At 36.4% G+C, this 24865-nt stretch overlaps 4 protein-coding genes across 4 annotated transcripts in view; 1 reads left to right on the top strand and 3 right to left on the bottom strand.

Annotated features, from left to right (window-relative positions):
- Positions 1-2716: 2716 nt before the first annotated feature.
- On the bottom strand, positions 2717-4156 carry LOC123686677 (histone H2A-like). Its single transcript, XM_045626894.1, has one exon. It carries the CDS (start codon positions 3311-3313, stop codon positions 2807-2809), a length of 507 nt encoding a protein of 168 aa, XP_045482850.1. The 5' UTR covers positions 3314-4156; the 3' UTR covers positions 2717-2806.
- A 3583-nt stretch (positions 4157-7739) lies between these two features.
- On the bottom strand, positions 7740-8183 carry LOC123685911 (histone H2B-like). The gene has a single exon (XM_045625778.1). It carries the CDS (start codon positions 8157-8159, stop codon positions 7788-7790), a length of 372 nt encoding a protein of 123 aa, XP_045481734.1. The 5' UTR covers positions 8160-8183; the 3' UTR covers positions 7740-7787.
- Positions 8184-13923: 5740 nt separating this feature from the next.
- Positions 13924-24865, bottom strand: part of LOC123686657 — a 29390-nt gene continuing 18448 nt past the window's right edge. Inside the window, exon 3 of the mRNA XM_045626870.1 lies at positions 13924-14461. Coding sequence (XP_045482826.1) covers positions 14033-14461 — 429 coding nt within the window. The 3' untranslated portion in view covers positions 13924-14032. The remainder of the gene's footprint in view (positions 14462-24865) is intronic.
- LOC123686060 (histone H4-like) lies at positions 14523-15006 on the top strand. Its single transcript, XM_045626017.1, has one exon. It carries the CDS (start codon positions 14649-14651, stop codon positions 14958-14960), a length of 312 nt encoding a protein of 103 aa, XP_045481973.1. The 5' UTR covers positions 14523-14648; the 3' UTR covers positions 14961-15006.

Raw genomic sequence — 24865 nt, 5'->3', positions numbered from 1 at the left:
TGATTTTTGAAAAACCTATTTGTTTCGAAGATATAGGGGAAACAAAATTTCAGATAATAACATTTTATTATGAAAAATTACATGAAAATTCAACTCAACCTACAAAAACTGTTGAAAATGACCACCTCTAGCCAGCATACAAGCATCCAATCTTCTCCTCATTGACTGCCGAACCCTTTCAAAAACACCAGGATCATTTCTTATTAAGTTACACCCAGCAATGATCCGATTTCGCAAGTCTTCCACATTTTCTACTGGAGTGGTATAAACTAATGATTTTAGATGGCCCCATAGGAAATAATCTAAGGGGTTTAAGTCCGGGGAACGAGCAGGCCATAAATGAGGTCCACCTCTTCCAATCCAAATTATTATTAATTATTGAACTATTATTAATTTTAAAAATATGAAAAATGTTGTTCGCCCTGTATCTTCGAAACAAAGAGGTTTTTCAAAAATCATCCAAGGACAAAACATGCTTAAAATAGTCCAAGGAACAACCCCCTGAATTTTTGCCGTATGTTTAGGAAACACCCTGTATATCCCGCACCAAGGGCCCTGTGGAGAGGCTATGTTTTCTAACCTGACGCCCATCAGGTAAGTTATAATGTTAACCACAATTTTAGACTTTAGTATCATTTTCATATGTTTCGCTGTCGCTTATACAGTCCACCATTTCTCCACTAATTTAATGAACAATCGGACTCGACTTACCTGTTGCAACCTCGTAGTATAGTTATTTTTTATTGAGTTTGATTTCATTATCTTTTACTTTTGTTTTATTTCATTTTCAAAAGATAAAAGCACCAATTAACATAGCCCCATTAGTTGACATAACTATTGAATAATACAAAATAAATAAATTGTAGCTCGAAAGTAACTCCGAAATCCATCGTTGCCACCGGTACGATAATTATCGAATTATACGATAATTTATTCGATTCGATAAATCGAAGTTTGAAGGTCTAGTTAACTAGAATAAGTCCTTTTCTACTGTTCATAGTGGGGGACTGTTTTACAAATTTGTTCATTTTTATTCGAAAATAGACCATTATTCAGAACAACCCATTTCGTAAATTTCTTACCTGATCTCCCACTGTATTATATTAAGTCTTTCGACCCGATTATCTCGTCGGTGGGTTGCGATCGACCCGGGTCTAATAGCTACCTAAGCCACTGTATATAGGGTAAATGCACTGGTTAGCCGACCGTCAGTGTCTCTCGACTCGACCATTCCGTGATTTGAGATAAAATAATAATAAAATATATCTTGTAGTGTAAAATATTTCCGCCGTACGTGTTTTCTCGACCATTGCTACCCTTTCAAGATAGTTTGCATAGTAGGGGTATAGGTCAAAGTTTTCGCGCTGAAATAGTATATTGTGCAACAAGTGGGGAAAGTCCAACTTTTCTCGCGAGTTCACACGAGCGAGAAAAGGACTTTCTCCACATGTTGCACACTGTACTTTTCCTACAACTGCACAAATTTCAATAATTCAAGTAATGGACTTGATTCAAATCAAAATGTATGTGCGAATTTATCGCGTTTCCATAGAAACGACTCAAAAGCCCAATTACATTGGTCTACCAAGCGAGGTGTGGGCAAAGTGCTGTGAGAAATAATATTTCCCACAGTATGAGCAATACATAGTTTTGAAATTGAGTAAGCTATGAAGAATACGCTACTTTTCATAGCAGTTGTGGGAAAATGTATATTATTCGGCAGTCGCGAACTGGTATTGGAAAATTTTTACCTTTTATTTCTCGACCAAAGTGGTCGACAACCAATATGTAATTTCAATAATTGTTTATTTCAACCGATATATTTCTGTTGGATCATGTTCGTTTTTTTTTTTTGAATATTAGTTTGCGACCACTGAATTAACGTTGAAACATACTTATTCTACCTTTCATTTATTCTCGGTCGAGAACCAATTTGATTGTATAGTATATACAAAGCCACTTGAACTAGTCCATAAAAACGCTCGGCCAGATGTCTCTTTGAAATGGAAACCGCGATCCGCTAAATACCGGGGGTTTATTCGAAAGTATTGTTAGGCAATAAATTCACTGGCCCCAAAGGAATTTCTGGAGACTTGGACAACCCTTGAACATATAATTGAAATATTCTGGTTCCTCCAAGTGACTTTGGATATACTATACTTAATTCTCGACCACTTGTGGTCGGTGTTTTATATACTCATTAGTTTCTGAAAAGATATTAAGAACAAAATAACCAAATAATATTATTTAATATGAGTTCCTATTTTGAAATACTTATAGAAAATGAAAACTTTTGCAGAATAATTTTTTTACGTTCCCAGTGTTTCTTACTCAATTACCTCATCTGAAATCCATCTGATTGATATAAATATAAAATTTTTAAGTGAAGACGAGAAGCGAGCGGCCACTATTATTAGTGGTCGAAAACAAACAAAAAAATGGTCGAGAACTCTGCGGCATGGTCGTGACCCGAATGTTATTCAGATTTTCTGTTTTCACATTTCGAAGGTTGAATGCGAAGAGAACGTTTAAAATTATATGACAAATTATTTAAAACTAGCCAAAGAATCGATGAACATCAACACCTTTAAAATTTGATTAGTTTATGTGTGAAAAAGTCGTACCCGAAATCGATGTTTTTGTTAATTTGGTCGAAAATCAGAGCATTTACCCTACTTACGAATGTCAGTAGGACCGTGAAATTGTCGCAATTTTATTATACCCAAAGTGATCAGATGATAAAAAAATCTTTTCAATGAGGAAATATTGTGGCCCTGAAAAGGGCCGTTTCACATACAGATTGTATTTATGATTTCTTTTCTGTCTTCTTTGGCAAGAGGACGGCTTGGATATTCGGTAAAACACCACCTTGAGCGATAGTTACTCCCGATAGCAATTTGTTCAACTCTTCGTCGTTTCTGATTGCCAGCTGAAGATGTCTGGGAATAATTCTGGTTTTCTTGTTGTCACGTGCTGCGTTACCGGCCAATTCCAAAACTTCGGCGGCTAGATATTCCATAACAGCGGCTAGATAGACGGGTGCTCCAGCTCCAACTCGTTCAGCATAATTTCCTTTGCGTAATAAACGATGAATACGACCAACTGGAAATTGTAATCCAGCTCGGTTGGAACGAGACTTTGCCTTACCCTTAACTTTTCCACCTTTACCGCGACCAGACATTATAATATAATAATATAATACGCGAATATGGGAGAGTAAAATGATTGTTGGGCTTTGATAATTCCTCGAAAATGTCCTCGTATACATATATATATACTCGCGGTTTCGACCAATCAGCGTAGTACGTTCCATACTCTGAATGAGGTAGGGCTTAGTATACTAATTTCATACATTGAATGCCATTGATTGCCATCCATAGAGTTTGAATTATTATTTGTTTTTTGTTTGTTTTTTTATTTGCATACAGTCCCAATATATTTGATAATTGGTTCCGCAAACAGCTAGAAATTAACAGGAAGAAAAATACAATCGCACAGTTGACTATGCAGGTTTAGTCATTTCATTTGAATCTTTCACCTTAATGAAACATTCGTCTGTAATATATAAATCATCTAGTGCTGCGATCACTATTCTGTAAATGACATCTATCATCTGCGTATAGAGCTAGCATATTCCTTGACCTTTTTGGGGCGTTGCATATGCAGATGTTGTTGATTTTGGGCTTAGAACTGAACCTTGAGGCACTCCTGCTTCCATTTGTCTGGTGGGGATATTACGTCGTCTATTTTGACATAAAAACTCTTCAGAATCCGAAAAGCTCGAGCGTTCTATCAGATACGGATCAAAATAATGATTTTGACTTATTTATTCGGTGTGATGTCATTTTGATGATGACATCAGCATATTGGATTCCCTTCACTTCTAGGTACTGTTGTTGCCTAGTGATACCGGCAGCTAGATAGGTCAGGAGAGGAGTTTTTTTTCATCTTTCGTAGAAGTAGATTGTGTGATATTAACTACGTCCTTTGGGGAGACCTCTGATTGCTTACGGGCTCTAGAGTTTCCGTTAATTGAAGAACACGTAATGATTGTAACAGCATGATATATGTAATCTTTTAGCGTTAGTTACTCTGAGAAATACAGAGTTGAAAATTACTACACAGCAGAAAGGATGCCCCAAGAATAGGATCGAAAGAACAGCTAATAGACATCCTAATTAGGAAAAAATCTGGGTAAATCTTTTTACGACATACATATTTAAATTTTGAGAATATACAAGATCCGACCCCAATTAAAATAAACTTCCTGGAGTATGCGACTGGAGAACTATGATATCATCTAACATTCTAAGGCAAACATAACCACTAAGCAGATCCCCAATTAATGGGGGCCATTTCTATCGAGACTCCTCCACCCCTACTCAACTCTATCTATAAACAACTGAACGGCTACTGAAACGAAAAAAAAAGGTTTCAATATCAGAGGCAACAATCTACACAACAGTTGTAGAATCTATTTTAACTTATGGCTGTGAATGCTGGCAACTTCCAGAAAAAAAAAGACCATAGACAAATTAGAGATGGACATTTCGATAAGATCTTGTAGAGTTTCCAGATTGCAACATATCAGGAACGAAGAGATAAGAAGGGAAACTGGGCGGGATTTTACAACGGTAGAACGCATGGAAACTAAACAGTTACTGATATTATTTATATATATATATATATATATATATATATATATATATATATATATATATATATAAATAATATCAGTAACTGTTTAGTTTCCATGCGTTCTACCGTTGTAAAATCCCGCCCAGTTTCCCTTCTTATCTCTTCGTTCCTGATATGTTGCAATCTGGAAACTCTACAAGATCTTATCGAAATGTCCATCTCTAATTTGTCTATGGTCTTTTTTTTTCTGGAAGTTGCCAGCATTCACAGCCATAAGTTAAAATAGATTCTACAACTGTTGTGTAGATTGTTGCCTCTGATATTGAAACCTTTTTTTTTCGTTATATATATATATATATATATATATATATATATATATATATATACATATATATTGTCTCCAGATAACAGTCGTACTATAAATATCGTGAATCTTTAAGGGAATTCGACTGATAAGAAGGATTTCAGTTTTACTCTTACAGAGCCCAATGTCAACACTGCCTGAATTTATAGCAAAAATACTCTCGAATGCTTACAACCAAAATAATGACTATTATATAAAAGATTCGTTTGAATTTGCAACATTTATTAATGACCTTGCTATTCCACCAGAATATGAAGTAGTCTCATTAGATGTGGTAAACCTGTTTGGGAATATATATAAAGAACTAGTGATGAAAGTGCTAGAGACTAAGTGGAGTAAGATTGAAGAACATTGTAATGTACCCAAAACACTGTTTATGGAGATCGTTGAGTTCATACTCGATAACAACTATTTCATATTTGAAGGGAAATTTTATGTACAGACATTTGGCTGTGCTATGGGGTCCAAACTTAGCCCGGTACTGTCCCTTTATGTTATGGATTATGTTTTGGACATTTCCATTCCAAAGTTGTCCTTCAAGGTGTTTTTCTTAAAAAAATTTGTAGATGATTTGATACTTGCAATACCGAAAACAGGCTTGGAGGAGATAATTCAGGTATTTAACAGTTTTGACTTGAACATCCAATTTACAAGTGAAAGAGAAGATGAAAATAATTCTGTTCCATTCCTGGATACAAAGGTTTGCAGAATAAATAACATAATTAAACTGGACTGGTATCAAAAAGAAACAAATTCAAACAAATTCATACATTTCAAATCAGAACATCCGATAAACATGAAAATAAATTGTATCAAAGAAATGAAAAACAGGATACAAAGAATCTGCCATCCAGATATGGTGGATGCGAACATAAAGAAATTACATGAGATCTTTCGGCAAAATTCCTATCCAAAACAAATGCTCGACAAACTAATGTATGAAACTGACAGAGTCTCCATAACAGAATCTCGACGAAAACCTGAACAAATTGAAAATATAGTTCAAGATGATCCTGTAATAAAATATGGCAGCCTTCCCAACATAGGAAATCTAACCAGCAAAATTAAGAATTGTTTTAAAGATGAAAAAGTAAAAATAAGTACATACAACACGAAAACTATCAAGATGTTATACAGTAAATTGAAAGATATAACACCAAACCCACTGAAATCTAATGTAGTGTATAAAATTAAATGTTCCGAATGTGATAGCACCTATGTGGGACAAACATCTCAATGGTTAAAGAGTCGATTAACGTTACATAAGAGTGATATCCGGACAATGAACCCACGATGTGCTTTAGCTGTACACTCAATGAAAAAGGATCATAAAATTGATTTTGAAAATACAGAAGTATTATGTACGGAAGGTAAATATAATAAAAGACTGATACAAGAAATGATCAACATAAGAAATCAAGAAAATCCAATAAATAAAAAAACTGACGTACAAAGATTAAGCAATGTTTACACGTTCCTGTTAACATATCCAAACCGGGAACGAGTCTATGATGGACCACTAGACGAATAAAAATAAGAAGAAAAAGTAAACCAAAGTTGACGCAATGAGATTCTGTGATATGTACCAAAGAAAATAATTAAGTTAGGTTAGACACACTGTTTATACTTCACATCCAATTGACAAAGAAAGATTAATCCAACTGATAGAGTATTTGAGACTAATTTACTTAAAAAGCGTTAATTGATGAATTTTAACTTATTAAGGAGACAACCTCAAATTCTGTAAGTGACTGTTTTTAAAGATTTGGGAAAGTTCTTTTTGTATATGTAATTTTAATTTTAATTGTTAAAATTGTAGTAACCCTGAGGAAGGAACTAACCAGTTCCGAAAGCTTGGTATGAATAAAGAGTAAAACTGAAATCCTTCTTATCAGTCGAATTCCCTTAAAGATTCACGATATATATATATATATATATATATATATATATATATATATATATATATATATATATATATATATATATATATATATATATATATATATATATATATATAGGATTGGAAGAGAGACTCATATCGGATGCACAAAGAGAGGTGATCTTGTGGACGACAAGAATTGTACGCGGATTTTTGACCAGTGAGTAACAATGCCTTGGCCAACTCGGCCCGGCATTCTCGCTCCTCAAGCCATACCCTATAAAGGTGGTTAAAAAAAAAAAAAAAAAAAGAAAAAAAAAAATATATATATGTATATATATATATATATATATATATATATATATATATATATATATATATCTACTCACACCACGAATGGGCTGGTTGAGATGCATCTAACTGGGAACACAGCCAAACTTGGACTTCACGAAGATCTAATAGAGAAGGCGCAAAAGGAGATGATCTTGTGGACCACGAGAATTGTGAGAAGTTTCCTCAGAAGCAATTGAGTGTTGCCTTGTTCTGAGAGGAACCGGCAACCTCTAAGCCTTACCCTGCAACGGTATAAATATATATTTATATATATATATATAGTAACAATTGAAAAGCAGGTAAATAACATTGAACCGAATATATATACATATATATATATATATATATATATATATATATATATATATATATATATATGATATTGGTGTGCAAAATTATCAGACATGGTATAGGAAGTTGACGAACATATTCGAATTATATTAGTATGGATTATTTCAAATTGATAAATCTACATGTCGTTAACGGTGAAATTAGATATCAGACTATAATTATAAGTTTTAAAAATTTGTGGTTCTGAAAAGAACCGTTTGATATGCAACAACAATTCCTGCTTTATTTGGAACTGGTGTATTTTGTTACTGCTTTAGTTCCTTCGCTGACGGCGTGTTTTGCCAACTCACCGGGCAAGAGAAGGCGCACTGCTGTTTGAATTTCCCTGCTGGTTATTGTCGAACGTTTGTTGTAGTGAGCAAGTCTACTCGCCTCGGCGGCGATGCGTTCGAAAATATCATTAACGAAACTGTTCATGATGCTCATAGCCTTGCTTGAAATACCCGTATCCGGATGGACTTGTTTCAATACTTTATAAATGTAGATAGCGTAACTTTCCTTCCTCTTGCGTTTCTTCTTCTTGTCGCTTTTAGAAATGTTTTTTTGGGCCTTGCCAGCTTTCTTGGCAGCTTTTCCGCTAGTTTTAGGAGGCATCTTCAATCGATCAATCTGACGATAAGTGAAAACTAAAAAATTACCTCCTGTTTCCTGTTTCCTGTTTGGCTGTGAATTTGCAGATCAGAATGCTTTATTCTTTTACTGCTATCTTCTATTTGTGTTTCTGTGTGGTTTTTATATTTCAATTTGTTATTCGAATTCTGCTTCTTGTTACATTCGCGGTCAGGGTTTTTTCAGTGGTCTTTCAGGATGGTTTTTAGTCTTTTGACTCTTCTGTTTTCGTCTTGATCGTAGTCGACTGCCTTTCTTATTCCATTGTTGTGATGGTTCGTCATTTTTTCTATTGCTTTCTTTGCTATCTTCTTAATGTGGTCTTCTAGTCTGGGGGTGTTGGTTACTCTCCTGAGTTCTTCGTTCCTAGTATACCAGGGAGCGTTTAATGCTTCTCTTAAAGTTTTGTTTTGAAGTATTTCTAGTTTCCTGAGTCTATATTTGTTTATCACTAGGATCTCGCTTCCGTAGGTCATCGTCGGTCGGATTATGGATTTGTAGAGTCTCACTTTCAACTCGTTGCCCAGTTTGCTGTTTTTGTTGATGAGGGGGTACAGATACCCCTTGATTTTTCTAGCTTTGCGGTGTGCTTCTTCAATATGTTCGTTCATCGTTAGTTTTGCGTCCATTGTCATGCCTAGATATTTGACTGTATCTAGCCATTCTATTTCCTTGTCGTTAACTCTGAGTTTGAGCGTGTGTTTCGAATTTTTCTTCTTGTATAGGAAGAGTATCGCTTGACTTTTGGTCTCGTTAATTTTCATTCTCCATTTTCGGTACCATTTCATCAGTTCGTTGATGTGTTTTTGGAGCTTTCTTGTAGCTATTGTTTCTGTCCTGCCGGATGCTAAAGCCACAGCGTCGTCAGCATATAGTCCTATAGTTGAGTTTACATTTTTCGGTATGTCACTCGTGAAAAGGTTGAACAGTGTCGGTCCAAGGAGAGAGCCTTGAGGCACCCCTGCTTTCGTTTCTTTGGTCTCTGATATTTCTTCATTCACTTTCACGTAGAATTTTCGCTTCTCTAGATAGGAGGAGATTAGTTTCACGACGGCGATCGGGAATTCGGTTTGGAGCATTTTGAATATAAGTCCTTGGTGCCATACTTTATCAAAGGCTTGCGATACATCCAGGAGGATCGCAGCAGTTTTAAATCCTTTTTGCTTTTCTTTGAGGATAGTTTCGGTGATTCTGGTGATTTGTGTGCCTGTCCCATGTCTTCTTCTGAATCCGTGTTGTTCTCCTGGGATGGATTCTTTTTGTTCTATAATTTCGTTGAGTCTTGTCAATATGGTTTTTTCGGCCAACTTGCTTAAGCTCGACAGGAGGCTTATAGGTCGATAGTTTTTTGGATCAGTTCTGGGTTTTCCTGGTTTCGGTATCATAATTGTCTCAGCGGTCTTCCATTTACTTGGGAATTGTCGTGTTTTCAGGATTCCATTGCATATGTTCGTGATTTTTTGAATCGTTTTTTCTGGAAGGTTTTTCAGGGTTCTGTTTGTAATTTTGTCCATTCCTGGTGCTTTTTTGGGGTTTAGATTTTGTATAATGTCGTTAATTTCTTCTGTGGTAACTTCATCGAATTTGTATTCTTCTTCAATTACTAGTTTTTCTCTGTTGAAGTTGTCAACTTCTTCAACGAATTTCTTGTTCTCAGATTCGTTTGGTTTGAATTGTTCTGCTAGGATATCCGCAAATATCTTCGATTTGTCCTTGTCACTGGTTATTATTAGGTCGTTTTGCTTTAGGAGCGAGTTGGTTCTATTTTCCTTTATTAGGGTCTTGGCAAGTTTCCATGGTGGTTGGTTTTCTTCTGTGAGATTGTCCAGAGTGGCGTTCCATTTTTTGTAGTAGAGTTCCTTCAATTCCTTCTTGATCATATTGTTTAATTTATTGATTATTGTTTTGTGTTTAGGGTCTAAGGTTCTGTGGTATTCTTTTCTGGCCATCTTTTTGAGGTTGATTAGGTTTCTGATGTCTTCTGGTAGTTTTATGATTTTTACTTCCAATTCTTTCTCGGAAGTTGATTCTTCCAAGGAGGTTTTTATTATCATTTCTAAGTCGGATACTTCTTGTTCCAGTTGCACTGCATTTTTAATTTCCGTAGTTACTGTGCGGCTTTCTATTGATTCCTTGAACTTTTCCCAGTCGTGAGTATATATTTTCCTTTTTGTGGATTCTCCAGCAATGATGATCTTTACGGGGTGGTGATCGGATGTAGTATCATCGATTACATCTATAGAGATGCTTTCAGTTATATTTTTGTTGATTGCTATGTCTAATATGTCTGCTTTTCCTCTACAGGAATGAGTTTCTTCCGACGGTGCGATAATTTGGATATTTCTGTTTTCTGAGTATCTTCCGAGTGCTTTACCTCTACTGTTTGTGGTTTTGCAGTTCCAGTCTGTATTTTTGGCATTTAGGTCTCCTGCAACTAATGTTTTTCTGTTGCTTTTCAGGAGTTCATCCAGATCTTTTTCTATTGGACTATTTCCTGGAGGTATGTATGTGGAATATATGGATATGGATTCGTTGTTTTTCCTTTTGATTTCTATGCCTATTCCTTCTGCTTTGGATTCTTCGTTATTAGGAGGTAGTGGGTGGTGCATAATTTCTTTCTTGACTAGAACTGCTACTCCACCTCCTTGCTTATTTCTTCTGTCTTTTCGATATGTGTGGTAGTTCGACAGGTTGAATGGTTTCCCGTATTTCAGCATCGTTTCTTGAAGTAGGATTACATCAGGGTGATTTTCTTCGACAAGAGCTCGGAGTTCTTCCTTTTTGTTGCTAATGCCGTTGCAGTTCCAGGATATAATTGTGATTTTGTCTGGTTTGGTTCTCATATTATTGTTGTAGGTTATAATAGTTTTACTATCTGTCCAATTCTTTGCATCATTTTGGTTGTTTGATCTTCGCTCGGCTTTAGTTCTGCGATTTCTGTGAGTAAGTGTGCAAGGTGTTCGACAATTTTGGGTTTGTTTCCATCCTTCTGGGAGCTGGATTTCTTTTCTTCTTTGATGGGGCTGGTTTTCTTTTCTTCACGCTGTTCTCTTTGAATTTCTTTTATGGTTTTGGTCTGGAATTGCTCAGTTCGCCATTGGTGAATTTTTTCCGGTAGCTTCTTCAATGGTTTTTTCGGGCACTTGATTGAGTTTGCGGGGTGGGCTCCACCGCAATTTGCACATTTGGCCGGAGTGGTTTTTTGTTTTTCACAAAGGTGCGTGGAATGGTTTTCGCTGCATTTCAAACAGCGGTATTCGGCAGTGCAGTTTCTTTGCACGTGACCATATTCCTGACAACGGTGGCACTGGATGATTCCTTTTCTTCTTAGTCCCTCCATTTCAACGTTTATGCCTCGTATCTTCGGTAGTTCATAGATAGATTTATATTTCCTATCGATGTCTATCAGGATCATGGGCAGTTCTTTCCCTTCTCTGCCCTTCATCCGTGTGATTTTTCTTGCTGGGTACCCTTGTTCCTTCAGGTCGTTTTCGATTTCTTCGATGGAGAATTCAGTCGGAACGCCTTTCGCTACAACTTTCAGTGGTCTCTCGTCTCTTAGTGTAAAGGTGGTCATTTGAATATCCTGTTGTTCCAGATTTTTCCTGAGGTTTCTATAGTCTTCGATGGTTTGTGGTTGTACTCGAATACCATATGGGGTTGAGGTTGCCCTGGTGTAGTTAATTTTCTTGAGTTTCATCAACTTCTCTACTTTAGCCCAGTCTTCTTTCTTTTTGATGGTGATTGGAGTATGAGCCATTTTTTCCTCTTGCTCGCCTAACCATTTGACTGTTGAATACTTCCTTTTTGGTGTTGCGTTGTTCTTATCACTGGTGTCGTTTTCTTCTGGTTCGTTGTCCATTGTTTCTTCGGATTCTTCATATCCTTTTTCTTCGGTGTCCATTTCTTCCGTGAGACGGGAGTACCGGTTACTGGTGCTTGTTTCTATCGTCATTGGCGTGCTGGTAGTTTTCGCTTTCTTCTTCGGTTTTTGGTAGTCTTCTTCACTTTGGCTTTCCGTCTTCGGCTCCAGTTCTTGTGCTCTAATTGTTAGGTAGCGCAAGATGTTCCTAACGGTTTCGTACGGTAACCTGTCCAGGGACGGTTCTCGTTTTAGAATTTCTTTTTCACTGGCTGACATTGCTAATTACTATGTTTGTATCGCTGACTCGGAGGAGTGCTCGTTCGTCGATCAAAAAAAAAAAAAATTACCTTCTCAGTGTAAACTTTTTATTTGAGATCGTACCACCTAAATTGACTCCACCTATTTAAGTTCGGGTATATACCCGAACCTACAAACTTCAAAAGAAAATAGAAGTTGGTCCCGGGTCATCTCCGACAAAACCATTTAGGAACCATAGCACTTGCCTTTCACAACACTGCTGACGCATCACCTGAATAATCAACTGATGGACATTTCATCAAACCCGAAGAATTAAAGCTTAGCACAGAGTTCGATGGACTCTAGCAATGGCGAGTGTCTGCAAAAACTACCGCCATCTCATCGTCTATGGTATTCCAAACATGTCGCAAGCTAGATTGTTGTACATTAACCCTTACTGGTGATGGGATGTTATTTACAACTTGTATGCTCATTATCCTCTTCAAAATGTTATGAAACAGTCGGTGGAATGCTGATTAGAGAAGAGCGATATTTCACGAACTGTGATTTAATCACTGAGATCAGAATGTCACAGGTAGTCACGGTTCCGAAAAACGAATACAGAGCGTGACGGGATCACAGTTTGAACATTTCACAGATCTTTTCAGGGCATATCATCGTCCGTTGCAATCGTAAATTATGAAGGCAGCCTGATGTTTTTATTGCTTCGGAACCTTTTTCGACTAACATAATTGCATATTTTTATGACAATCCCAGCATCGTAGGCAACTTCGCATGCTGTAGGAAGTATTTTTGTAGAACTAGTTAAACAATAAATACTTGCTGCAAACTAATAACTACTGCATTACTGCATAATTGGTGGTGGCAATAAAATTCTAATTTTATGCTTATCTTTGATAAACAACCCCAAAGAAATTCTTTCTATATTGAAGTTGTCGACCGAAGCAATAAATGGTACTCTGTATTATAAAAAATAAACGAAAACACGTCAGCGACATAATAATAATAGGCGAAAGAATAATAACAGGCGAAAGACCAGCAATCTTTGGGCTTTCTTCACAAAAGTTGATGTAAATTATGCTACTTGTAATTTATGCAAGTTGAAATTATCTTTCAAAATCACCTCTTCAAATTTGAGGAAACATTTGAAAAATCGATATCCTTCTGTTACGTTCCTAACTAAATCTGAAATAAGGAAAAGAGTTGAATATGTAAGAAAAATGGATGTTTTCATAACAATTTTGCTTTGAATGAGTGACCAATTCGAGTTGCAAAGATAAACGAACTAAGGTTTGGGTGATTCATACAAATATTATTAACAAGCAACCTAAACAGTGATCACGTCACGCTTTAATTTCACTGATATCATAAAGTAACGTTCACGTTTCACAACGTGATCTAGAAATCACGGTATCGCTTCTCTCTAATGCTGGTCATCAGAATCTTTTGCAGTTGAGTGATCGAATTGGAAATAAGACGGCATAATTTGCTTCCAGCTTAAAATAAGCTATTGCGCCAAGATATAGAGGATATCAAAAGACTGATGGAAAATCCATAATCAAAATTGAAATTCGTAACGCATTTTGTTGGAAGAAATTAAGTAAGGTTATATTGCACTATTGATATCGGATCTTTAATTTGGGATACCTTATAAGAAATCAATCAATTGTATAAATGTAAAAAAAAAAGTTGTGGTTCTGAAAAGAACCGATTTTAAACTTTGTGAAAAAGATGCTTAAGCACGTTCGCCACGGATACGTCGAGCAAGTTGAATGTCCTTCGGCATAATGGTTACTCTCTTGGCGTGAATGGCACATAAATTTGTATCTTCGAATAGACCGACCAGATAAGCTTCGCTAGCTTCTTGAAGGGCCATCACGGCGGAGCTCTGGAAACGGAGATCGGTCTTGAAGTCTTGGGCAATTTCGCGCACTAACCTTTGGAAAGGAAGTTTGCGAATCAACAGCTCGGTACTTTTCTGATAACGACGGATCTCACGAAGAGCTACGGTACCTGGACGGTAACGATGAGGTTTTTTTACGCCACCAGTAGCGGGTGCACTTTTACGTGCCGCTTTTGTGGCAAGTTGCTTACGCGGTGCCTTTCCGCCAGTGGATTTTCTTGCGGTTTGCTTCGTACGGGCCATCTCGAGTATGGGTATAAACTAGTTGAGGGAAATCTTAGATTCATCTATTTATAGCGGAATAGGTAGGCGGTTCCACTGCACATTCTCGCAATATCATTGGTTGGTCGTGTAGATCTAGTGGTGGGGAAAACTGTGATGGTATAAAAGCCGTATTTTCCGCTAAAACCTTTAGTTAATTCTTGTTATTGTAGTCGTTAACTGAAAAATGACTGGCAGAGGCAAAGGTGGTAAGGGTTTGGGAAAAGGTGGCGCTAAGCGTCACAGGAAAGTTCTACGAGACAATATCCAAGGAATCACGAAGCCCGCTATCAGAAGATTGGCCCGCCGCGGTGGGGAGAAACGTATCTCTGGTTTGATTTACGAAGAAACTAGAGGTGTACTTAAGGTATTCCTAGAAAACGTTATTAGAGACGCTGTAACTTACACCGAACACGCAAAAAGGAAGACTGTAACAGCAATGGACGTCGTATATGCTTTGAAACGCCAAGGTCGTACGTTGTACGGTTTCGGAGGTTAAATTTCACCATCGAAATATTGCTATCGGTCCTTTTCAGGACCACAAAGTTAACTTTTTCTCGTTTTTTCCATTACACAAATATCATACAATCCGAAAGCAAACAAAATTCCCACAAAGCCTAAGCCTGTCCGTGAGATGGGCAACCAAATTACTATGACGAGATAATTCTTTTGGAATTCAGCGTTAAGGGTAAACAGCTAACATTTTCATTCACCTAACTATAAATATTATTTATTAATTTTTTTTTTACTTGGAATTGCTGTGACCATACGAATGTAAAAATATTCCGAGGACAAACAAAAGTGTTATCTATTCAAGTTTATAAGCATTTGGTTAGTAGTGCACTAGGAGTAACATTTCTCATCCAAATTTTATTGCCACCTTATTTTATCAATTTGAACAAATTAAGAAATGGGCTTATATAAATTATTCCATAAAATATTTTCACAGAATCGATGACGGTAGGCGGCGATAAGATATATAATTATTTCTTCTGCGCGTTCCGTTCATCAACTTTACATCGACAACAGAATGGTAAAGAGTCGAAACAATTTCGTACCTCGGCATGGGATCATTCGAGGGAAATCCGCTGTAGGATTGAAAAGGCAAGAGCAGCTTCCATTAAAATGAAAAAACTTTTCACGATTCAGGACCTGAACAAGAAGACCAAAATACGACTTCTGAAGTGCTATGTCTTTCCTGTGCTTCTGTATGGGTGGAGTCATGGACGCTTACTGAAGCTTCGTGTAAGAGGCTTGAAGTATTCGAGATGTGGCTCTACAGAAGAATACTCCGAATCAATTGGACAGAGCACATGACCAATGAGAGGGTTCTAATATTAGTCAACAAGAAAACTGAAATTGTTGACACCGTGAAGAGGAGGAAACTGGAGTACTTGGGCCACATCATGCGGAATGAACAAAGATACAGCCTTCTCCAGCTTATACAGCAGGGCATGGTTGGGGGAAGGAGAGGTCCCGGCAGGAGGAGAATTTCGTGGCTCAGAAATTTGAGGGTCTGGTTCTGGGAAACAACAATTGGACTGTTTCGTGCAACAGTGAATAAGGTCACAATAGCCAGAATGGTCTCCAATATCCGATAACGGATTGGCACTATCAAGAAGAACAAGTTCCGTTCATCCCACCCGTTTGAGTTGATAATTCTCGCTAAGTTAATCCCCTCCGCGTATAACGAGATCACACATTTTCTAATCGAGAAGCCAATTTTCTCATTCCTATCCCGTATTGCACAATATTTCACACACGGTACAATCCATATTATATTTACAAAGAAAAAACATATATATCAACCGTTGAACTTATCTCTCATAAGGGTGTCAAATATGAACCGATGGGTTCATATATATATATATATATATATATAGAATGTTTATTTTTTCTCTTTATTGTAACTGATAATTTTTGTTGATATCTTGTAGAAGCCCTGAGGATGGATTGAATAAAATCCGAAAGCTCGGCAAAGAAAACAGAGTATTTTTTTGGTGTTCACACCGATTCCCTGAGAAATCATTCTGTATAAATCACGACCATTATTGCGTCTAAGTTATATATATATATATATATATATATATATATATATATATATATATATATATATATATATATATATATATATATATATATATATATATATATATATATATATATATATATAACCATACCATAACCATAACCATACCAGCGGATGATAATGCTGACAAAGCGCATACTGAAAAAATTGTCAAATATCATGACCTCGCTTTTGAGCTGAAGGAAATAAACCATCTTACCTCAACAACAATTCTTCCTCTCATCATCACCACCAATGGACTTGTTGAAAAGCATCTGGCGGAAAACACGGAAAGGCTGGGACTTGACGAAAAACTGATTGAAAAAGCACAGAAGGAGGTCATCTTATGGACCACCCGAATAGTCCGAAGTTTCCTGACCACCAGCTGATAAATGTCTTGATCCGACCGATCCGGCATTATCGACAGCCAAACCCTATTACGGTGATTAAAAAAAAAAAAAAAAAAAAAAAAAATATATATATATATATATATTTATATATATATATATATATATATATATATATATATATCAACAATTTTTAATTCCCAATATACAACAATAGTTATAAGTATGATAAGGGGTGTGGGAAAATTGATAAGTGTTATAATTTCATTCTTCTTTATTTCATTTAGTCGACGTTTCGATCCCGATGGGGACCATCTTCAGGACTACAATAGCAATAGAAAACAGTCAAAAACGTGGCAACCACAAAACATGTAAAAATAGTCAATAATTTACCACCAGAAAAGCAAAAACAGTGTGCCATTATTCTTGAAGAATTGAATAGAAAACTACAAATGGTTACATGGAAACCTATGTAGAATTTTGGAAAGAATAGTTAAAACAACTTATATGAATATGTTGATATTATTTAATTTTCCACTGGGAAATTGATTATTTGTTGAAGAATTATGTTTTTATAGGAAATCATTAGCACTAATTGATTTTTTTTAGAGGTATAAGCAGATGTAAGAAGACTATACTTAAAAAGATTTATTTGCCCACACCTATGTGGGACAGACATCTCAATGGTTAAAGAGTCGATTAACGTTACATAAGAGTGATATCCGGACAATGAACCCACGATGTGCTTTAGCTGTACACTCAATGAAAAAGGATCATAAAATTGATTTTGAAAATACAGAAGTATTATGTACGGAAGGTAAATATAATAAAAGACTGATACAAGAAATGATCAACATAAGAAATCAAGAAAATCCAATAAATAAAAAAACTGACGTACAAAGATTAAGCAATGTTTACACGTTCCTGTTAACATATCCAAACCGGGAACGATTCTATGATGGACCACTAGACGAATAAAAATAAGAAGAAAAAGTAAACCAAAGTTGACGCGATGCGATTCTGTGATATGTACCAAAGAAAATAATTAAGTTAGGTTAGACACACTGTTTATACTTCACATCCAATTGACAAAGAAAGATTAATCCAACTGATAGAGTATTTGAGACTAATTTACTTAAAAATTTGCGTTAATTGATGAATTTTAACTTATTAAGGAGACAACCTCAAATTCTGTGACTGTTTTTAAAGATTTGGGATAGTTCTTTTTGTATATGTAATTTTAATTTTAATTGTTAAAATTGTAGTAACCCTGAGGAAGGAACCAACCAGTTCCGAAAGCTTGGTATGAATAAAGAGTAAAACTGAAATCCTTCTTATCAGTCGAATTCCCTTAATAGATTCACGATATATATATATATATATATATATATATATATATATATATATATATATATATATATATATATATATGTATTTATCTCAAGGAGCTGAATCTGCCTAAGAACACGATCACATGGATGCAGAAGGCTGTGATTTTGGGAACCGTGAATATCTTACGGAAGGTCGTATACCCCCATTGATCAAAAAGAGGGTTATCCTTGATGCCTTGGCGTCCGGATAACTCTACCAAACCCACTAATGAGTGTTCAGATGTTCATTTCTGTTCTATATTGTTAACAAGTGTCGGGGACGTGGCACATCTTTGTATTAATGCTTTTTGAACAATATTCCTTATTCTTCATATAGGGATCTTGTTTTCGCTGTATATTTCATTACTCCGATCAACAATAACATTGCATAAACCTGCAAATATTCTTCATTGCTCACCTCTTTCTTTCTTCTTTTCTTCAATAACAGATTTATGGAAAATCACATTAAGGCACTATTATGACCGTTAATAACAATAAAAATTAAATCTGTCAGTATGTACTCATCATCATAAACATTTCAGGCTCTCTTCATCGTTCAGCTTAATGACGAGTTGATGGAAATTTATACTTTCGATTCTATGACCATTCAATCTGCCAGTGAGTTATCAGACTCATCATCAAGACATTCCATATCCATTATAATATAATTATAATACAATATTATTATAATATAATAATAATAATGAGTGGCGTGTGAAGCAACTTTACCTAGACATTCTTCCAGTGCCCATTGGACTGTCAATATTATACTTGAGATTTATACTCTCCCGTGTTACTTAAGTTTCACATGTTTGAAGTGCAGAATTAACAATTTACTATTTCACTTGAATTATTAAAAGTAGTTTACTTACTGAATTATTTGATATCTTAATTAAATGAGGTAATATAGTTTTGTTTGCACGATATCGCTGGTTCCCATTTATATCATTCGCTGATTCCTGCTTCCAGTATGGGATTACAAATTGTTTTTTTTTTATGGAGATTTTATATTATCCTTTTTTTTTTTCAAACTATTAATTTGTATGATTCGTTCTTCAGGTAATTCATCCGTTAGTGCGTGTCTAACATTAATCGAGTTTTCATATTAGATTGACTACTTTTTCCGAACGCGCTTTTGTATTACGGCATTATTTAGCGGAAAAGCTTTTCTATGAATTTATGAACAATCAGCTACATTTCCAGCCTGCTCCAAAATACGATTATTATCCTTTCCTGTCTGTTATTTCTCACGAGTTGATTTAAAATTGTCTTCATTGAACAGTTAGAAGATTCATCCACACTAGATCACCCTACCGACTCGCCACTTTCAGAACTATAATAACCCTAATTGTAGGAAAGTTATCGATTATATCAAGTATGCTTTGAATTAACGAAAATTCGAACAATTTACGTTCCCTGAAATACAATTGATTATATTTCCTATTAATCAAATTACATGGAGAAAACTGAGGCCAATACTCCGGCTCGAAGGACCACCTTTGTTAACGATAGCGTTTTATACCGGAATTCACATTCCTTCTTTCGAATGTCGTGTATTATCGATTATGGGAAATTTTCCGGGAATATTTCTAGACGAGATGGTGCAGAAATTTTCTATTTTTGATTTTTCCATTCGGAAATTTCAAGGATTGATCAATTGAGCATTTTGCTCGAAATAATCCTCATATTCATACATTTCTAGCCAAAGTTCCGTCGACTTCAGTTTTAATGCATTAATTTTCAGTATTTTTCCTGCAGAAAGTGTATCTAACGTTTTTGAAATATATACACTGTAACGATTTCATCAATTATCACGATAATGTCTTCTGCCGATACAGAGGTGCAACAAAGCGGTGCGTCCGTTCCAATCGGTGCGAAAACTGCGAAGAAATCCGAGAAAAAGACTGCGACCGCGAAACAGGCCAAACCCAACCATCCTCCGACTTCAGAGATGGTTAATAACGCCATCAAAGATTTGAAAGAAAGAAGTGGATCGTCATTGCAGGCCATCAAGAAATTTATAGCTTCCAACTATAAAGTAGATTCGGAAAAATTGGCTCCTTTCATTAAGAAATACCTCAAATCAGCTGTGCAATCTGGATCTTTAGTTCAGACAAAAGGAAAAGGCGCATCTGGTTCGTTCAAATTGGCAGCTGGTGGTTCGACATCGGGATCCCAGAAGAAAGTGATTAAAAAAGCCACCTCCAAGTCCAAAGATGATCTTAAAAAATCCACTTCGGCATCAGCTGTGGTGACCGACAAGAAGAAAAAGAAGTCTACTGTTGCCAAAAAACAAGCCGCTGTAACGAAAACGAAGAAAGCAGTTGCAACAACCGAGAAGAAGAGCCCCAAAGCCGCCAAGTCCCCTTCTAAAGCTAAGAAGATTGCGAAATCGCCAACTAAGAAACCGAAAGCTCCAAAACCCAAATCAGTCAAGTCTGTGGCAACTCCGAAAAAAGCAGCACCTTTGAAGAAGAAGAAGTGAATAAATATATAAAAATTACTGTTGTGATGAGAATGGTTCGTCTAACTAATCGGTCCTTCTCAGGACCTTCAAAAATTATCGATCAAATTTGAAATATTCATCTTGTTCTCCAATTTTTCTGATTCCCCATTTCTCTGTCCACCTTGAAATCGAAAGTCCTTACCGTATTGATTGTTGTCCTTCAATTTATTTTAGAATGAGACTACAAAAATTTTTTTTACAAATTTTGCCTTGAAAATGTTCTTCATTTCATTTCAGGGATCTTAGGGCTTGATGTGCTCTAAGGTAGATGAAAGACTCTGGCATTCTTGTATCGTCAGGTTCTGCGTGCCGACCAGATCTGTCCCCTATTGATTGTACTTGACTTCTCTCTTCGCCTGAACCACGGCACATTCATCTTTCCCCGGCTTCATTCCGATAGCCTCAAAGAACGCTACCACATTTCCCAATTGCTCGTCGTTAGCGGAGTAGAGCTTGAGGTCGTCGATGTATCTAACTGGCTTCTCAGTAGGTTTAGCGCCAAACAAAACCAGAAGAGACTCTGCGTGTCCCCCTGAAAAATATCTATCCTGATTTTGATTTCGACAGTTTTAACATAGATCTTGTTCTTATCCAAAAACATGTGGACAAGAGGTGGCGGGTCAGGTTTTTTTACCTTTAAAACAAAGTCAGTACTTGCAATCAATCATTACCGAATACATATAGGTACTTCAAATAAATATATAATTCAAGCGGAATATCGAAAAAATGCCAATATTCACGTAACAATAAATCGGACAAATGCAGGTACCGAATGAATAATATAAGGCTGCTAATTTCACACATACTTTCTGAAGGACTAATTGATACGTAAGTATCTATCACTTTGCAATCACAAATAAACGTTTCAGAAACTATAATTGATCATTTCAAAGAGCGATTAATATTTGTTATTCATATTTAATACCTATATATGTGTGCTCGTTAAATCGCTCTTTGAAATGATCAATTATAGTTTCTGAAAGGTTCTGTGTTTGCAAAATGAAAGGTACCTACGTGTTCATTAGTCCTTTAGGATGTCTGTGTAAAATTAGAAGGTTTTTTCTTATTCCTGCATTTCAAACAGCTGAAAATAGAAAACATGAAATTCGAGCGATTCTTGGGTGTTATTGGTGGTAATAACCTATTGATGGCGGAGCTTATCAGAGAGAAGCACTCTAGCTCAACGATAGAGTCAAGGAGGCTCTCAGAAAGGTCCGGAATGATAGTTGGGAAGAGAAACTACTTTCTCTTTCCACAGAAGACAACAGTGTTTGGCGGATGGCCAAAGCATTGCACTCAGATAGGAAACCAACCCCGCCGATTCACGGTTTACGAGGAATGGTATACAGTCCAGAAGAAAAGTCTGAAGCTTTCGCAGATAACCTCCAACGCCAATGCAGCTGTAGTTACAACTATGCGGAATTGGACCACATTGAGGACGTCAACCGCAAAGTGAAAAATGAATCAACGGAAGCTATTGGTTTCGAACCGTTCAGGAAATCCAGAACACTATTATGTCGAGTAAAGTGAGAACGGCACCAGGACCGGACGGCATTACTAACTTGACGTTGCGGAACCTCCCTCGAAAAGCTTTAGTAGCACTGACGAATATAGTCAATGCTAAAGATTCAACACAATAACGAAAGAAAAGAATATCATACAGTAGGAACAGTTCGGTTTTTAAAGCCAACATTCCACTGTGCAACAAGTGCTCCGAGTAGTGGAACCAATCACGGATGGATATAACCGGAAACAAGTCACAGGAGCTGTGTTTTTGGATGTAGCCAAATCGTTTGATAAAGTACGGCCCAAAGGACTGCTATACAAACTGCTTACGGCAGGTTTCCCACTCTCCATGGTCCAACTTTTAGCTTCTTACCTGCATTCTCGCAAGTTTAGAGCCAGATTTGACGGAGTATTGTCTTCAGAGAGGTCTCTTTCAGCCGGAGTTCCGCAAGGATCTCTGCTGTCTCCAATATTTTTCACAATATATGTATCCGAAATGCCAAAAACGGTGAAAAACTCCATGGCACTTTACGCTGACGATACCGCCTTTCTTGCCAGTTCTTGGTGTCCCAAAATGGCAACGAAGTACCTACAAGAAACCCTGAGAAGATCGAAGCAGTTTTTTTTAGCCGAAAGAAAATAGATCCCATCGGACTCGTCGTAATGTTCGGTAGGAGGATTGTAATGGAAAAACGAGGCCAAGTATCTGGGAGTGATACTTGACAAAAAGCTCACTTGGAACCAACACGTCACATCAGCTGTGACGAAGGGGAAAGACAACAGCGGCAGCGTTGCAACCGCTACTTTGCAAAAGCACAAAAATGTTTCTTTCCAACAAGCTTCTTCTTTATAAGTCCACCATCCGGCCGGTCATGTGTTACGCATGTTGGGCTTGGGGATACGCCGCAAAGACGCACCTGCAGAGACTTCAAGTCGTGCAGAATACGATCCTAAGACCAGCCGTAAATGCAGCTTGGTTTGTCAGCAAGGTACGGATAGGTACATGAAGACCTGAATATACCATTCCTGGGCGACCATCTAAAAGATCTGAGCGTGAAGACCTTCATTGAAATGGAAAATCATGCAAACCCTTTTATAAGGAAGGCTTGCGACTACGATGAAAAAGCTCCTAGGAAACACAAACGACCGAAGATGGCACTTCTCTAGGAAGTGTGTATTAGAGCCAAACCCTTACTGGCACAGAGATTGTGTAATGATTACACAAACTTTGCCACCTGCTAGAGCAGATCAAAATAGCTCACCAGAGGTGAATTATATTGAGATGGAGCAGTAAAAGGCTAATTTATAGCCTGACTGCAAAAGAGAAAGAAGTTGTTAGCTCTTCACTGTATTTAATAAGTAGAGCGAGTATGGACTGTATTTTTATTATAGATGTTGCGATGGCAAAAACAATTCACAGATTTTCCGCTAATGAGAAACTGAATATAAAAGCTCCTTTTCTTTCGTAGGCCTGGAGGGATCCCTCAATGATGGCACACCAGTGGTCATGCACTTGATATTCTTGAACCTTATAACTAATTACTGTCTCTATCAGTTACTAACACTTGAATTAATTTGCCACACACAGCGAAGTCAATAAACTTATCGAAATTAGCGATAATGCGAATACTATTGTTTATAGCGACGAAATATGCGGAGAACAAGAAAGTATATCACTCTCATTAACAGTTCCAATTAATAATAATGTTTTTGCTGTTATAAAAAACCGCTCGTTCCATATTGGCTCATATTGCCAATATTTTCAAATCATTTTATGAGTCAGCAACCCACAATACAGAAAAGTGCAATTGTGTGCTGCCGACACAACAGAAGTTGTAAGTTAAAAAAATTCATACTACCTTTTTTTCTCAAAAATAAAGGGGGAATTCATTTGTTTCAAATTTGATTCACAATGCATTGGGGAGAAGACACAGTAATAACACTAAGAAGTTTTAACACATGATTTATTACAATTTCGATAAGTATGACAGCTTCATGATTTTTCTTTTTGGGTTGAAGGAATCAATAAGGTCAATTGGCTTGAAAAACATTTATGTATGATAATCAAAAAAACAGTTCCTCTGTCCGAAATGATCAATGAGCCTCTCCTCCAATGGAATCGTTCTTCTAATTCTTTCTTTCTACTGATTACTGGTTTTGGAGTTATCTACTAAAAATCTACCATCATCGTTCAGAAATCTATCAAAAATCTACTGACATACTTTTTAGAAAAAATTCCACAGTTGGCACTGCATTACAATTTCACATTATTCAGATTACACTTCATTCTAGTGTCTCTTATGGTTAAATTTTACTTCATGAATAGGATAGATATTAGAGATGCGTATAGATTCGAACATAAAACAAGAAAATTTTTAGGAAATCGTTAAAGAATGGATCGAATTTTTTAGACGAGATATATTCTACGCCTATGGACTCAAAACGCGAACTTACCTATGATAGGTTAGGTTTTCATTTCCGGATGTTTTACACACTATACATGTTTTTCGAGGTTTTACCATGATTAAAATTAACAATATGTAACTTTAAATTCACAAATTTGTATAAAATAACGACGATTACAAACGTGAAATTAAAATGAACAGT

The sequence above is a fragment of the Harmonia axyridis genome, chromosome X, assembly GCF_914767665.1.
Source record: "Harmonia axyridis chromosome X, icHarAxyr1.1, whole genome shotgun sequence".
Taxonomy (NCBI): domain Eukaryota; kingdom Metazoa; phylum Arthropoda; class Insecta; order Coleoptera; family Coccinellidae; genus Harmonia; species Harmonia axyridis.
This window is presented reverse-complemented; position numbering and strand designations above follow the sequence as displayed.